We start from the raw sequence: 16,201 nt of genomic DNA on the forward strand, positions 1-16,201 counted from the left end.
CTAGTTGTCCTGATGTATTTTTTGCCATTGGACCTGAATGGCTCTGGAGGGGAGAGAGTGAGGTTGGTGACTTTGCACAGCCCTCCCTCACTTCAATCCACTTCAGTGCAAGTCATGACAGTACCTCCTGATGCCATGGTCCAATTCAAGAACAAAGGACAAACAAACAGCAAGAAGAAATAAAGAAATAAGGTTACGTAAAAGAAACCAACATATTGCCCATGTCTGACAGTATGTGCCACCCTGTCTCCCCATTATCAGTTCCCTTGAGTAAAAATTGGTTATTTCAGTGATTGGAATTTTGATGCCTTTAAGCATTATTTTGTTTGGTTTTGCTTACTTTGTATCAGTTAGTATTTATGCTCTTGTTTTCTGCTTTTGTTACTCTGTATCCATTTAAACATTTCTTCACAAATGTCTCAAAATTCCTTAGATTTTAGTTTATTGTGCCAACGTGTTTCATTATATCAGTATGCTACAGTTTGTTCAGCCACTTCTCAATCAATGGTCACCCACTTTATTTCAAGTTATTTTGGCTTCCACCAAAAAATATTGTTACATACATTCTGATAATGTCTTTGACCCTCTATTATATCCACAATAGTGATGACTGGCTAAGTGGTTATGTATTAATAATTTATTCATTTTTCTAGCATAGTTCCAAATTGTTTTCCATATGGTTGGAGTAATTTCTGGCTTTGCCAACAGTATATTTGTTTGACTGTATTCCCCACAGTGCCTCCAGTATTGGCGTGCTCTCCTCTGTCTCACTATTACACGTGGTATGAAGTACACCTCATAATTTTTTTATTGTTAATTTCTCTCATTTGTAGTATTTTCCCATGGTTGCTTCCATTACTTCCTTTGAAAATTGTTGATATCCTATGATGACTTATCTTTCCCATGATTTTATCTTAGTCGAATATGTGTATGCATACACACTTGCTTGCCCGTTTCCCCCTAAAACACAGATACAAAAAGTATTTTCTTCTCTCCATTATATGTTAAGATGTCATCTATTTGGAGTTTATTTTTTAAAATAAATTTTATGAATATCTTTTATTTTTATTTTTCCTATTCTCTCTCTCCCCACTCCCAAGGAATATATAAGTAATATTTAAAAAAAAAAAAAGGGCTGATTTTTCCTGATGTAGACCTGGCTTTGACCAGGGTCCAAGATAGTAAGACCATCACCTATGTTGTTTTCACACATCATTTATGTCATCTAGCATCCTAAGCTTTTTTTTTTCTGAATATCCACAATGCCCAGATGAGCTAACTCATTTTGAACTTGAAATTTAATAAAATCCACAGATGGTTTTTAAAAAATAAATGTATTTTATTATTTTCCAGTTACATATAAGGATAGTTTTCAACATTTGTTTTCATAGGATTTTTAGTTCCAAATTTTTCTCCCACCCTCCTTTCCCTCTCTCCTCCCCAAGACAGAAAGCAATCTGATATAGATTATATATGTACAATAACATTAAAAATATTTCTGCATTAGTCATCTTGTGAAAGAAGAATCAGAGCACAAGAGAAAAATCTCAAAAAAGAAGGGAAAAAGGTAGAAACAGTATGGTTCAATCTCCATTCAGAATCCACAGTTCTTTTTTCTGGATGTTGAGAACATTTTCTATCATGAGTTCTTTGAAACTGTTTTGGATCATTGCACTGCTGAGAAGAGCCAAGTCTATCATCATTGTCCATCACACAATGTTGCTGTTACTGAGTACAATGTTCTTCTGGTTCTGCTCTTCTCAGCATCTGTTCATGCAAGTCCTTCCAGGTTTCTCTGAACTCCTCCTGCTCATCGTTTCTTGCAGCACAATAGTATTCCATTACATTCATTTACCACAACTTGTTTAGCCATTCCCCAATTGATGGGCATTCCCTCAATTTCCCATTCTTTGCCACCACAAAGAGCTGCTATAAATATATTTGTACATGTGGGTCCTTTTCCCTCTTCTGTGATCTCTTTGGGATACAGAACTAGCAGTGGTTCCAAATTGCTCTCCAGAATGTTTCAATTTTTCCACAGCTTCTCCAACATTTATTATTTTCCTCTTTTTTGTCATATTAGCCAATCTGATAGGTGAGGGGTGGTACCTCAGAGTTGTTTTAGTTTGCATTTCTCTAATCAGTAGTGATTTAGAGCATTTTTTTCATATGGCAATAAATAGCTTTGATTTCTGAATCAAAAAACGGCTTGTTCATACATAGCCTTTGACTATTTCCCATTTGGGCAATGACTTACATTCTTATAAATTTGATTTTGTTCCCTATATATTTTAGAAATGAGGCCTTTGGGCAGCTAGGTGGCGCAGTGGATAGAGCCCCGGCCCTGGAGTCAGGAGGACCTGAGTTCAAATACAGCTTCAGGCACTTAACACTTACTAGCTGTGTGACCCTAGGCAAGTCACTTAACCCCAATTGCCTCACCAAAAAAAAAAAAGAAAACAAAACAGAAATGAGGCCTTTATCAGAAATACTGGCTGTAAAAAAAAATGTTTCCCACTTTTCTGCCTCCCTTATAATTTTGGTTGCATTGCTTCTGTCTGTACAAAACCTTTTAAATTTAATGTAATCAAAGTCTTCCATCGTTCATTTCATAATATTCTCTATCTCTTGTTTGGACATAAATTGTTTTCCTCTTCATAGATCTGAGAGGTAAACTATTCCTTCCTCTCCTAATTTATCTATGGTATCACCCTTTGTGTCTAAATCTTGAACGCATTTTGACCTTATTTTTGTAAGGTGTAAGATGTTGGTCTATGCCTAGTTTCTGCCACACTATCTTCCAGTTTTCCAAGCAATTTTTGTCAAATACTGAGTTCCTATCCCAGCAGCTGGAGTCTGAGTTTATCAAACAGTAGATTACTATAGTATACTTGGGAGTCTATCTGCCAAGACAAATCCAGGAACTCTATGAACACAGATGTTTTTAATGTGAATCTTTATTTTTAAAATAAGTTTTTATTGATGCCTTCTATTTCTTACATTATCATAGTTATTTCAAATATCCTTCTTCCTCTGCTAGAACGTCTTCCTATATAACAAATAGTATTTTTATAAAGGAAAAAAAAATCAGCACAACTGATCAACACATTGCACATACTTCTAGACTTTTTGCAGTGTATAACACCTATATACCTTCTACCTCTCCAAATAGTTGGGTTGGGAGTGTTGTTTTATATTTCTTTCTTGGAGACCTACTTGAACTTTATAATTTTGTATATGTGCTTTTGATTTTTTTTATGCATGTAGTTCTTTCCATTTACATCATTGCAGTTACTGTATGTTGTGTTCTTGTCTCTGCTTACTTCATTATGCATGCTTCTCTGTATTCATCCCACACATCATTTCTTACCACCCAGTATTATTCCATTTCGTTCATGTACTAATTGATGGACATATGTTTTCAATTCTTAGTGATCACAAAAATTGCTACTATCAATATTTTGGAGTACTTAGGACTTTATTCTTATTGATGGCTTTCTTGGAATATTAGTTCGGTAATGGAGTGTTCTGGTTTAAAGGGTATGGAAACCATTTTATTTGAGAATTCCAAGTTGCTTTCCAAAATGGTTGTAACAATTCACAGTTCCACCAACAATGTATTAGTATGCCTATCATTTCCCAATTTCCCAACTCTTTTAACATTTACTATTTTTGTCATTAATTTTTTTTTTTTTTTGGTGCAAATTTGCAGTGTGAGGTAAAACCTAAGGGTTCTTTTAATTTGCTTTTCTCTTATTAGTCATTTGGAGTATTCTTATAGATGATTGTGAATACTTTGCAGTTCATTTGAGAATTGTTTCTGCATGTACTTTGACCACTTATCTGTTGGGGAACAGCTATTAGTCTTTATGTGTACATACATATAAAATTAATTGTTTTATATTATGGCTAAAAAACAATTGTTAGAGAAATTTGATACAAAATTTTTTTTCCCATTTATCCACTTCCTTATCCTAGGTGCATTAATTTTGTCCATGCAGAAACTTTTCAGTTTAAAGTAATCAAAATTGTCTCTTTTTTCTTTGGTAATTGTCCTGATTTTTTTATGTTATGATCTTTAATATTAGGTCATTTATCAATTTAGAATGTGTTGTTGAATATATGAACCTTTAAAAAAACTATCTCCCCCTTCTTGTACTTGTTTCCTTAATTTCTTGAACTCTTTTGGTTTATCTCTTAACTTTATTCTTTTCAGATTTAACCCATTTTTTTCTTCCTACATGGAGAACATTTTGAATCATTCCTGTGTTATTTTGATATCTTTAGCTATCTCAGTTTTGCATCATCTGCAAATTTAATAAGCATACCACTCCTGCTTTATGTCTCCTAAATAATCAATATAGATATTGAAAAGAATTAGACCAAGTCAGAGCTTTCTCCTCTTGAAAAAGTTTTCAAAGGCACTGATAACCCTATGCCTTTACTGTTTAGGTTATAGGCTAGTTGCAATGATTTGTTAGGATCCACAAATTTCAATTTGGCAGCTTCACCGTGACAAAATGTAGGACATGATGTCTTAGTCGGGATACATTCACAATTGACTAAAGTGTTAGTTGGAAAACAACGCACTGAGCCACTTTGCCAATATGTAGAGCACGGATTTAACTGGACTTCAATCAGAACATTGATAATACTGACAAGCCCCTAAATGCCTTAGATTAGACTTGTACTTCTCACTTTCTGACATGAGAGGTGTAAAAATCTCTCTTATTTAAAAAAAAAATCCTCTTTTTCTAGTAGCTAAAGATCAGAATTTGGGATAACTCACCTTTTTGACTGTGCATCTAACCAGTTCAGTTTCTTTCAGATACTATCAGGTATTGTGCCAGATGTGGGGAAATCAAAGACAAAAAGGAAACAAGCCCCATTCTGCAAGAAATTCTGTTCTTTTATCTTACTGTCTTGTAATACCAACATGTGAAAGTGCTTTCCCCTGGTTAAATGTAATGAAGGGAATAGTGAATATCATGGGAAGAAGGGAAAAAGAAGGGCTGTTAAAGAGTTTGACGAAGAAATATTTGTAAAGAAATGCACTATAGCTTAACATTGAGGGCATTCAACCATCTGAATCTAGCCCTATTCTATGATATTCCCCATTAGAGCCAATCTGGATCTTTGCTGAACTTCCCTAATCCCTTTTGAAGCCCTGTCTTTTGTTCAAGATCCAATTCAAGGTCAGTTTCAGTGACTCCTCAAGAAATGAGAACTGGGCAGGAACCATTTCATCCATGTTCATCATTGGTGGATATAATTCATTTATATCAAATGACAGTTTCTAGACCATATACTGCACCTGTTTTACCTTTATTCTGCTTAAGGGGCTGTGCTCATCTGCAGAGAACCATGAAACCTTTCCTGATCCATTCAATTGAAAGTGACCCTTTCCCTCCTTTAGCTCAAATCTCGGGCCCCTCTATGCTCTTAATGAGTTGTTTTTAACTTTTGTTATACTTGTTTGTGTAAATCGTTTACACCTCTGAGTGGAATGTAATTACCTTCTGGGAAGAGATGGTGTTCTGGTCTGTCCTTAGCACTTGACATCAAACAGGTTTTCTTATTGGGGTTATTTAATGAGTGCTGTTGGAAATAGAGGTGTGTATAATGGGGGCTGTGCTAGAGTACTACCTCTTCTTTCATCCCAGGCAGCCATGATTTGTCTTGCCCCCAAATCTGATAGAGCTCCTTCCTTCCCTTCTGTGCTGCTACTATATCCTCTAGTCTTATCACACAATAGCTTATCCTTCAATAGCAGTGTGGTAACACATTATTATTTTTATTGTTGTGTTCACTTGTTTCAGTTGGGTCAGACTGCTTTTCTTGGCAAAGATACTAGAGTGGTTTGCCATTTTACAGATGAGGAAACTGGGGCAAACAGGGTTCAGTGACTTGCCTGGGGTCACACACCTTGTAAGTGTGTGAGGCTGCATCTGAACTCAGGAAGAGACGTCCTGACTCCAGGCCAGTCGCCTTGTTACTACTTAGCTGCCCCCCCCCCCCCCCCCGTGTGGTTTACTAGAAAGGATCAAAGATCCTGACGTCATAAGACTGATTTTTACAACTCCCCTCTGACCCTTATGTCCCGTGTGTCCTTGAGCAAGTTGTTTGGTTTGCCTGAGCCTTGTTTTCCTCATCTGCAAAGTGAGCGTGTGGAGGCCTCTTCCAGCATTAGATCCAGGATCTTAGGCACTCTCCATTTCCAGGGTCTTCTTGAGCAGTGCTCATTGGCTATATGGACATGAGTGTGACGGACGAGCTGGTTTTCCAGCATCTAAGATCTGCACATCCATTAGGCTATTGGGGACTGTCCTTTGACGTTGTTCCCTATAACGTCACTTGGGGCATGTATGTCTCTTTCTTCTGCTTGGAGACTACTGGATCTCCATGCACTTTACACCTCTGATCTATCTACAGTAAAATGGCTCATGTGTCTAATTGTATGACACATAAATGAGAGCATTTAAGTTATCCTGCCTAAGAGTGTGTAGGGCCAGAGGAAGAGGGCAGTGAGAGAATTGAACTGAGGAAAGAGATTCTTTTGAGATACTCTGATTTAATCACTAAAGTTTTTAGAATTATTAAACAGGCTTTCTTCCTATGTTTATGGTCCTTATGAGTCAATCTGCTCAAATGGGCAGCTGCAATGAATAAATTTAAAAAAATTTATTAAGTACTTAGCATGTGAAATTCACTGTGTTCAACCCAGGGGGAAGTGGAGGATGCAAGTAAAAAGGCGTCAATCAATCCCTAATCTCGAGGAGCTCATGCTTGATTGGGGGAGACAACACATAGATTTTAGCTAGAAGTCAGGTGGTGAGGATCCATTGGTCTCTAGTGTTCATTGGCAAGGTTTGTGATAATACATCTTTGATATCATTTCACAGAATCCTATCTCTTTCTGATGTTGAGGCATTTAACAGTGCCAAGGACTTTTGTGGTGTGAACCTTCTTTCTTCATCTTCACTGGTTATGACTGCTGAGGGTTTGACAGCTAGAGCACCTGCATAAGGCATCTGCCAAAATTGGGGCAGCTAAGTGGCGCAGTCGACAGAGTGTCTGCCTAGGAGTCAGAAGGACCTGAGTTCAAATCTGGCCTGAGACACTTACTAGATGTGTCTCTGGGCAAGTTACTTTAACCTTATTTGTCTTACTTTACTCATCTGGAAAATAAGCCGAAGAAGGAAATGGGAAACTGGTTCAGTATCTTTGCTAAATGGGGTCAATGAAAACATGAGTAATGGTTAAAAAAAAATCTCCACAACCTCATAAAAATAGCCAATTTTGGTAACATGCATGTGTGTACATGCCTGGGGTAGTTTATTTGGATCATTTAATTTGGGATAGTTTAATCAGTTTTGGGGACTAAGAACATCATGGAATCCCTAGAATTACTGGGATATTTCAAGTTAGAAGAAGAAAGAATGTCTCAGGAAACCCCTCCTAAGTAAGCTTACTTACTTCAGCATGCTGAGGAGCCATCATTTTTGTCTTATTTTTGTCAGTACTTTACCAGCATAAATGGTAGCTGTCTCTATGCCTGGCTAGCACCTCATATCATCATTTGTTATCACAAGTAGGAAATTCATCCCCAGGTGGCCAACCCTCTGGCAACAAGCTTCTCTGAACTTAGCTCCTGCCCTTCAGATCACCAATGCACAGTTGTCCCTGGGCTGTTATTTACAACCTGTCCAGCTTGGCTTAGGGTCCTTTAGAACATGAGCCCTCATCACATCTTGGTAAGGCATTAGCGTGGGTCTTCAGCCGAAGATCCGCTTGCACGTACGTGTACAAAACTATACCTTCAATTTTTCTCCCTCTCTGTGAATGTAAAGGGAACTGAGGTCCTTAAAAGTTATAGAATTACAGAACCTTGGAGCCAGAGGTCATCTCGTTCAGCATGTAATGAAATTATGCGACCATTCTCTGTGCTGTGACACTCTTTCCAAATGCCCAGCTAGCTTCTGCTCACAAACCGTGATTTACTGGGAAGCCACTCTTTTCTAAAGTAGCCCATGATGTTTTGCTCTCCAGAGCTAAGGAGAGAAATAAAACTCACTTTTTCCTTGATGGAGTCTCCTTTAGTACTCTGTGGACTAACAAAGGTCATGGTCCAGAGGAGGGTATGTAGGAATCAGCATACAAGCCTTGGAAATGATAGAAGCCATCTATCTATCTATCTATCTATCTATATGTATGTGTGTGTGTGTGTGTGTGTGTGTGTGTGTGTATCTCTATTTTTCAGGTGCAAGTCAGAAGGAAAAGTCTTGTCATCCTTTGGGAGGGGGCAGTGGCAAAGGAGATAATAATGCGTCTTTAATATTATTTCCATCGATAAAATCATATCCATTTTAGATGTTGAATTATATGGCAAGGAGTTTGGTGGCAAGGGCCTTCTTTTCATTGTCTTCAGTGATTGATGAGGAGACCAGGGCACACCTCTGCAAGGATCTGTTGCCTCCATGCTGTGAAGGGGCTGGTTTGGAAGTAGGGCCACTATTCTTCCTGGGGCTCTCGATTGTAGATTGAGGTTGAGGAAGTGGTGACTGAGGTGGTGGCAGTGGTTTGACTCTCTTGGCACAATTCTGCCTCCCTTTTCTCTCCTCCATGGTGTTTTTCTGTTTGACTGAAGCTGCCTTTCTTTACCCTCTTGTCATTTGGAGGGGAGGACTGGCCCCTTTTTTCACAGAGGTTTCCCCTCCATTTGTGAGCTGCTTGGGAAGCACAGCTGGTGGTTTGGAGTGATGGTGCTGCCCTTGGGGGCTCCTAGGTTTGCCTGCCCATTGATGGGAATGCATGGGTATCGCTGGTGGATGTCCTCATTGATGGCACTGGGCACCAGTGTGGAATGGGGGCTAGTGGTGTGCATCACTGTTCTCATGCTCCTAGGCTGTCTAGGTGGATGGAGAGGTAGTGATGGTGCCTCACCTCTTGTCTTTCCCCTGATGGCTTTCTGACCTGACCACACCTTGGCCTCTGTGGTCAGGGGACCATTGGGTATGGGAAGAATGTGCGTACTCCTTACCACAGGGCCCATTTAATCCTGAGGTTACACACTAAGCTGTACCCATGGTGTGGCCACATTGGCACCTCATACAAATACTGGGGACCCACGCCAGGGCCATTCAGTGTCGACGCATGGCACAAGCTGATTCATTTGGAGAAGCCGTCGTGTCGGCCATATTCATAGTGTCCCTCCTGATCCCAGCCTCCCTTACTCATTTTGCTGCTTCCATTTTTGCCCCTCTGATTTGGGCATTCCAAAGAATTGATCTCACTGACTTGGCCTAACTTGGTGTAAACTGGCTTACTTCCTACTTTGAGCCCCACCCTACTCTCTCTCAGTAAGTCAATGTTTTTGTCAGCTCCAGTAATTGATGTAGACGTGGACAAATTGGTGTAGAGAGCAGGGAAGGCGAGGCATGAGATCGAGTCTGGTAAAACCCCATCTCCACTTCCTTTGTAAATAGGAACACGATTGGGCCAAGCATGGGGCCTCATGGCACTGTTCTGCAGGCTTCCTCATACAGTTGCCGCTGGTCCTTTAATCACTGCATTCTGTACCTGGTCATTACAAAGCAGTCATAAATCCAGCTTAATGTCCTGTCGTCTCATCCTCATCCACTTTGTCTACAGAGATGGAGGTGCACATGCTGGCTTTAATCTAGGGAGACTGTATCTGTGATATCCCCCTGAGCTGGTAACCCTATTAAAGACGAAGCTTAAAAGGTCAAAAAAGGTTGATCTGGCATGACCTGTTGTGGATAGACTCACGCCAGCTTGGAGCAATCACTGCTTTCCTTTGTGGGTGTCCTGAAAGCTTTATCAATTGTTACAGAGTTTTGTCAGGAAGTGAAATCGGCTTTCTAATCTGGTAGATTGAAGAATTCACCGCCCACCCCAACCCTCCCTTTAAGGAGAAAAAAAAAGACATTTCAGTGTCTGAAGGGATGTTGAGCCCTACTTCCCTGCAAAGGATGGGTGAGGAGCTCCCACAGCTGTACGGGCCTGAGACTTCTTCTGGACCAGAATCTTTATTGCCCCTTAATTGGTGGCTTCTGTTCATACCCGCCACACCCTCATGCAACCCACCCTCCCTCCCTTTCTTAAATGATGCCCTTGAATTCTCTTGTGCATCCTTTATTGCTCACACCTTTTAATGAAGTTTTAACAACAGAACTTACCATTGGAATAGGTTCTCCCCGCCAGTATAGGCGTGGAACTTTGGAGGCCACACATTTTTCTTCCATAGGCATCCCAAGTTCTTGGAAGCCAAACTCCGGTTCCACCCTTGTAAGGATATGGTAGATCCTCTGGGTTCTTTAAGTGAGGGAAGCTCAGCGCTGGGGCCGCCTAGTCATCTGGGAGCTCAGCTTCTTCCACGGAGGTTTTTTGGCTGATTTTCCTGCTCCTGGTCAACATTCTGTCTGCTTTACTTTGCATCGCCCTGCTGCACGGGTCGTCCAGCACAGAGTGCTTTTTCTTGAAACAGGAGGAGGAGGAGTTTAGAGTGTAAACTATCTTATGGTCTCCCACTCTGTCATCTGCTCTTCATCTGTGTTTGTGTGTTTGTTTTTCATTATGGCTGCGCAGGCGTCTCATAATGTGTGGCATTTGTTGTTGCTGACTTTTCAAAAAGCAATAAACACATAGCATCCTGTTCACATGCAGACAGTATTTTTGTGAAATTCCTGCACCGCTCAGAGACTATAAATCATAGTCTGTAGCCTCTCTAAATACTGATGGACGGGGAGTAAAATTGGCACATAGCCTTGGTTTTTCAGTAGGGAAGGTGAAGGGCGCATCATTTTTTTTAGGGATGAAAGCAGATGTGCAGACAGACAGAGACCTACATAAACACACACCGCTTCAGATAAGTGTCTTGTTAAATGTGTCTATGGAAGGCCACTCTCAAAGGCATTGTTGGGACCAGGAAGCAGGAGGTGGGTTGGCTTATGGAACCTGGTCTATAAGTTAGAAGGTACCTGCTTCATACATAAGTAGTGTGGTGCTATTTGGTTTGGCCCGGCTTTGGGAACTTTGCCCATCCTCTGCAGTAGCCAAGAAGAGGATTCAGGTGGCTGCCAGGATAGAATTCTGTCTTGGCATCTACTCGTGCCCCTACTTCTTTATTAGGCTAGGAGACAGACAAAAATTAAGCATTCTTGTAGGATCAGGTGGGAAAAGAGTGTGTGTGTGTGTGTGTGTGTGTGCGTGTGTGCACGCTTGCATGTGTACACATACATAGACACATAACACATGCATATGTTTTTGTTGTTGTTTCATTATTTCAGTTATGTGGGCTTTACTGGAGTGATTTGCCATTTCCTTCTCCAGATCATTTTACAGATGAGGAAATTCAGGCAAACAGGGTGAGGTGACTTTCCCAGGATCACACAGCTAGCAAGCGTCTAAGGCTAGATTTGAACTCAGATCCTCCTGACTCCAGGGCCAGCCCTCTATCCAGTGTTCCACAAAGCTGCCCCCTACCCCACTCACACCCACACCCACATCCATCCATATACATACATGGCTCCTTACTCCAGTGGATATGTTCATAGTAATTTTAAACCAGCATTTTTGGGATTATCAATAATATCTTAGCAATTTGGTCTGAGAGAAATCTACTCAACTGCCTCTTGGATTTATTACAATGACGCCATGAATAGATTCTTAACTTATTGAGCAAAGAATTAAAAATCATGGTGTAGTATTACTTAAAATAACAACTGCAAGTTTTGGAGAAGTTTGATTGGTCAGAATTGTTAAACTCTTGCCTGTCTGAAAAGCTAATGATAACTAAGAAAAGGGAATTTAATTTGGTGTCCAGGATGAATGAAAAAGGAGAGACTGCAGGGTGGGGGTCATTTGGGAGGCTGCGCCTAACCCCGAGGTGTGAGATCAGAGGGCCCTATTCTATATCATCTGCCCAGTCTGTACAGCAAGGCAAAGGAGAGGAATGGAAAGATCTGATAGGAATGTGAAAGAGATTCAAATTAAAAAGGAAGACTTGACAGCCTTGTTGCTGGATGCTTGTGGGATCTGCTTGGGAGAGTGAGGAGTCAGCTGGGGCTCCCAAGGTCTGAGCTCTCTCAGTGGTCTGGGGAATGACTGTACCATGTGTATGAAAACAGAGGGGTCAGGTGGGGCACTTGGCTTGGGAGGGGGGTACAATAAGGTAAATTTGGTTTTGTCCTATTGCATTTGAGCTGATGGTAGGAATTTGGTAGCATTGGCTGAGAGGCTGTGGTGGAAGCCCTCTTGATGGGAGGCAAGAGAATTGAATAGCAGTATTGATTAAGAGAGTACCTCAGAGGGGGCAGCTAGGTGCTGCACTGGATAAAGCACCGGCCCTGGATTCAGGAAGACCCGAGTTCAAATCCGACCTCAGACACTTGACACTTACTAGCTGTGTGACCCTGGGCAAGTCACTTAACCCTCATTGCCTAAAAGAAAAAAAAAAAGAGAGAGTACCTCAGAGAAGAGTCTTGTTACATGGACCTATGTAAGGCTCACGAGAAGAAGGAGGCTTTTAAAGGGGGTTTGGTGGGGGGATAGGCTGGGTAAGAGAGTTTTAGGGTAAGTAAGATGGCACTGTGGCTAGCAGACAGGGCCTGGATCCTGGAAGACCTGAGTTCAAATGTGGCCTCAGACATTTTCTAGCTTTGTGACCCTGGGCAAATCACTTAACCTGTTTGCCTCAGTTTCCTTATCTGTAAAATAAGCTGAAGAAGGGAAATGGCAAACCACTCCAGTATCTTTGCCAAGAAAACCCTAAATGGGGTCATAAGGAGTCAGATATGATTGAAAATGACTAAGCAGTAACAACAAAAAAGTTTCAAGGAATACCAGGATGGTCTAGTGAGGCAGGTAGCTTTTCCAGTGAATAGAGCCCTGGACTTGGAGTCAGTTCCTGGCTTTACGTCTCCTTGGATAAGTCACTCAACGTCTGCTTTCTCATCTGCAAAATGGGCATCGTAATAATAGGTATCTCTCAGGGTTGTTGTGCTTATCAAACAAGACAGTATTTGTAAAGTGCTTAGCACAGTGCCCAGCACATAGTAGGCACTTAGTAAGCATTCCCATTGTGAAAGCCCAGCCAAGGCTGTGTTTCCACAAGGAAAGAATTTCTAACAGTGTAAAATTCTACAGAGAGGTCAAAGAAAATGAGGCCCCAGGAGAGATAATTGCATCAGGTGATTAGGAGGTTATTTGCTGACATTTGAGAGTGCATTTTTGAACAGAGTGCCCGAAGAGAGAATCAACCAGAAAGTAGGGACAGAGTGTCACTGTTGGGGAGATCTCAGTAGGAATTTTGCGTAGGGAGTATAGATTTTGTAGGTAGGCAACTTTGCAGAAAGTCTATAATTTGGGCTTTTATTTCTATTCGAAAGATTAGATGGAAGTGTTAGGTAAATGAGGGATGCTTACAGTGCATTCATCACAGAGATGCAGTGGTATATTGTTACCAAGTGAGATAATGGCTATGAAAACATGCTTTAAAGAGCCAAGAGCTCCACGGCTCAGAGCTTCCTACTCGACACACACTTTCTTGGCATAATTATTGCATTTTGCATCGACAGTAAAAAATCAATTTGAAAACAATAATCCCCATTTGATAGGCCTCACAGCAATGTGCTGTCTCGAGGCATGTGTGTATACCACACACAGGCATGTTCCAGCCACACCCTCGCACAAAATTTTCTATCAAATATAGTCATGTCCCACATTAAGCAAAGTTACTGAACTTCCAAAACACAGTCAGAGAGAGCCAAACCTGTTTGTGACTGAGCACCTTAACTGGGAGGAGCTGAAGGGAGTTGTGCCCTTATTACTAAAGGGTGTGCGTGTGTGTGTGTGTGTGTGTGTGTGTGTTTTCTCTTCAAGATCTCTCAGTCTATTTGTAATCTTCTTTGTTTCCACAGGCCCAGGCTTCAAGCACAAAGGAAGTTTGCTCAGTCCCAGCCCAACAGCCCCAGCACAACGCCCGTCAAGATAGTGGAGCCGTTACTGCCCCCTCCAGCTACTCAGATTTCTGACCTCTCTAAAAGGAAGCCTAAGACGGAGGATTTCCTCACATTTCTCTGCCTTCGAGGTAGGACTCTGGGCCCAGCCTCGTTGTAGGGAGAACAGGAACTTCACAGCTGGACACAGAGCTGTTCTAGCTTTGGTTCTGGTGGCCTTTCTCGTGCAGGCCACCTCTTTCCTCTAGCCTGGATTTGTGGGGGAGGTTAAAGTAGAATGAATCCTTTTGAAAAGATCGTTAGGAGTGGTTAAGGGGTGCAAGCATTTATTAAGTGCCTACTAGGTGCTAGGCACACTGTGCAAAGGGCTTTACTGAGTATATATCAAGTCTGTCAGTTAACAGGCTTAGGACATTTCTTTTCCATTCTTCCCCTGCTCCTGAGCCTTTTCTCTTTTGTACAACACACAAGCATCCACCTCTTCTGTAGCATTGTTACAGAAGGTAGTTTCACAGTGTTATTAATGCAGCCTAATGAGACTTACCTGTAATGTCACCATTCCCCGAACTATTGTAGTTTGGCTGATTGCTTGAGAGTTGTATAGAATAATTACTGTTAGAGCACTGGGGCTGATCACCATCAGAAGAGCTAGGTTTGAATCCTGCTTTTTTATTTACCACCACTGGGAAACTGAGAAAGTTGCCCAACTTCTTAAGGCCTCAGTTTTTTCCTTTGTGAAATGAGAGGGTAGAGCTAATTGTCTCTAAGGCTCCTTTTATCTCTAAACACTGTGATCAAACAAGTGCCAGAGCCCCTCTTGCATTAAACTACCCTCAGTTGGTTGATACTTATTATTCCTTTACATGCTAGTAGGTCCTTAGTTTTCTATAAAGGGCAGCTAGGTGGTACATTAGATAGAGCACTGTACCTGGAGTCAGGAAGACTCATCTTCCTGAATTCAAATCTGGCATCAGGCCTTTACTAGCTGTGTGACCCTGGGCAAGTCATTGAACTGAAGAAGGAAATGGCAAACTATTTCAGTATCTTTGATAAGAACTCACGGGGGCGGGGGAGGGAAGGGGGGGGAGAGAAAGAAACAATATTTGTAGGGAAAGGGGAGAAAGCATAAGAATCACTCACTATTACATAGATCTCCAAATATGCAACTGAATAGTGGTATATGAGGCAACAATATTTCTTCAAAACTTCTTAGTCAGTTATAGATTTTATTTTTTTGTTTTTTTGTTTTTTTGTTTGTTTGCAGGCAATGGGGGTTAAGTGACTTGCCCAGGGTCACACAGCTATTAAGTGTCAAGTGTCTGAGGCTGGATTTGAACTCAGGTACTCCTGAATCCAGGGCCAGTGCTTTACCCACTGTACCACCTAGCCGCCCCCCTAGTTATAGATTTTAAATTGAAGTGATTCGAGAGATCATGAAACACACTGTCCCCTACCCCATCTTACAGAAAAGGTGTTCAGTCATTTTTTCAGTCATATTCAACCCTTCATGTCCCCATTTTGGGTATTCTTTGCAAAGATACTAGAGTAGTTCGAGATTTCCTGCTCCAGTTCATTTTACAGATGAAACTTAAGTAAACAGGGTGAAGTGACTATCCCAGGTTCACACAGCTACTACATGTTGAAGATTGGATTTGAACTCAGGTCTTCCTTGACTACAGGCCTGGAACCCTATTCCCTGTACTACATATTTTACTTTTTCAATAATATATTGTGACATAATGAGGATTGATTTTAGAGCCAGGAAGACCATGGATTCAAGACCATTGTTATAATTGGATGTGTAACCATGGGTGAGCTGTGTAATCTTTTAAAGCCTTTGCAGAGTAACTGACAGATAATTTTGCAGATTGGAATCCATGGACAGAAGTTTTTCCAGGGTGAATTTCTTCTACTAATGGAATTAAAGATATTGCCCCTAAAGAGCCAAAAATAAAGAGTTCACCAGGATAAGGTGAAATGATCCAGAGTTTTGAGATTGTGGATGTGGAATGAAAGAACAAACATTCTGTGCCATCCATAGCAGAGCTGGAGTCAATGATGGTTTTGTCACGGAGGGAGGGACATTAAAAAGGATTGACAGATGGTGGGCCTGAAATGACTTGGGGTTGGGGGGGGGTCTCTGTGGGTAATGGAATAGATAAAAAGAGGTGCTGTGCCTATTTAGAGGGAATGGCTTGTTATGGATTAGGTTTCTAAATTAA

At 41.1% G+C, this 16,201-nt stretch overlaps 1 protein-coding gene across 2 annotated transcripts in view; it reads left to right on the top strand.

Moving 5' to 3' along the window:
* JARID2 (jumonji and AT-rich interaction domain containing 2) overlaps positions 1–16,201 on the top strand; it is a 334,437-nt gene that overhangs the window by 222,938 nt on the left and 95,298 nt on the right. For both annotated transcript variants that reach the window (XM_043972330.1, XM_043972333.1), the window contains one exon: positions 13,941–14,110. In XM_043972330.1, the coding sequence (XP_043828265.1) occupies positions 13,941–14,110 (170 nt within the window). The remainder of the gene's footprint in view (positions 1–13,940; positions 14,111–16,201) is intronic.

This window comes from Dromiciops gliroides, chromosome 1, assembly GCF_019393635.1.
Source record: "Dromiciops gliroides isolate mDroGli1 chromosome 1, mDroGli1.pri, whole genome shotgun sequence".
NCBI lineage: Eukaryota > Metazoa > Chordata > Mammalia > Microbiotheria > Microbiotheriidae > Dromiciops > Dromiciops gliroides.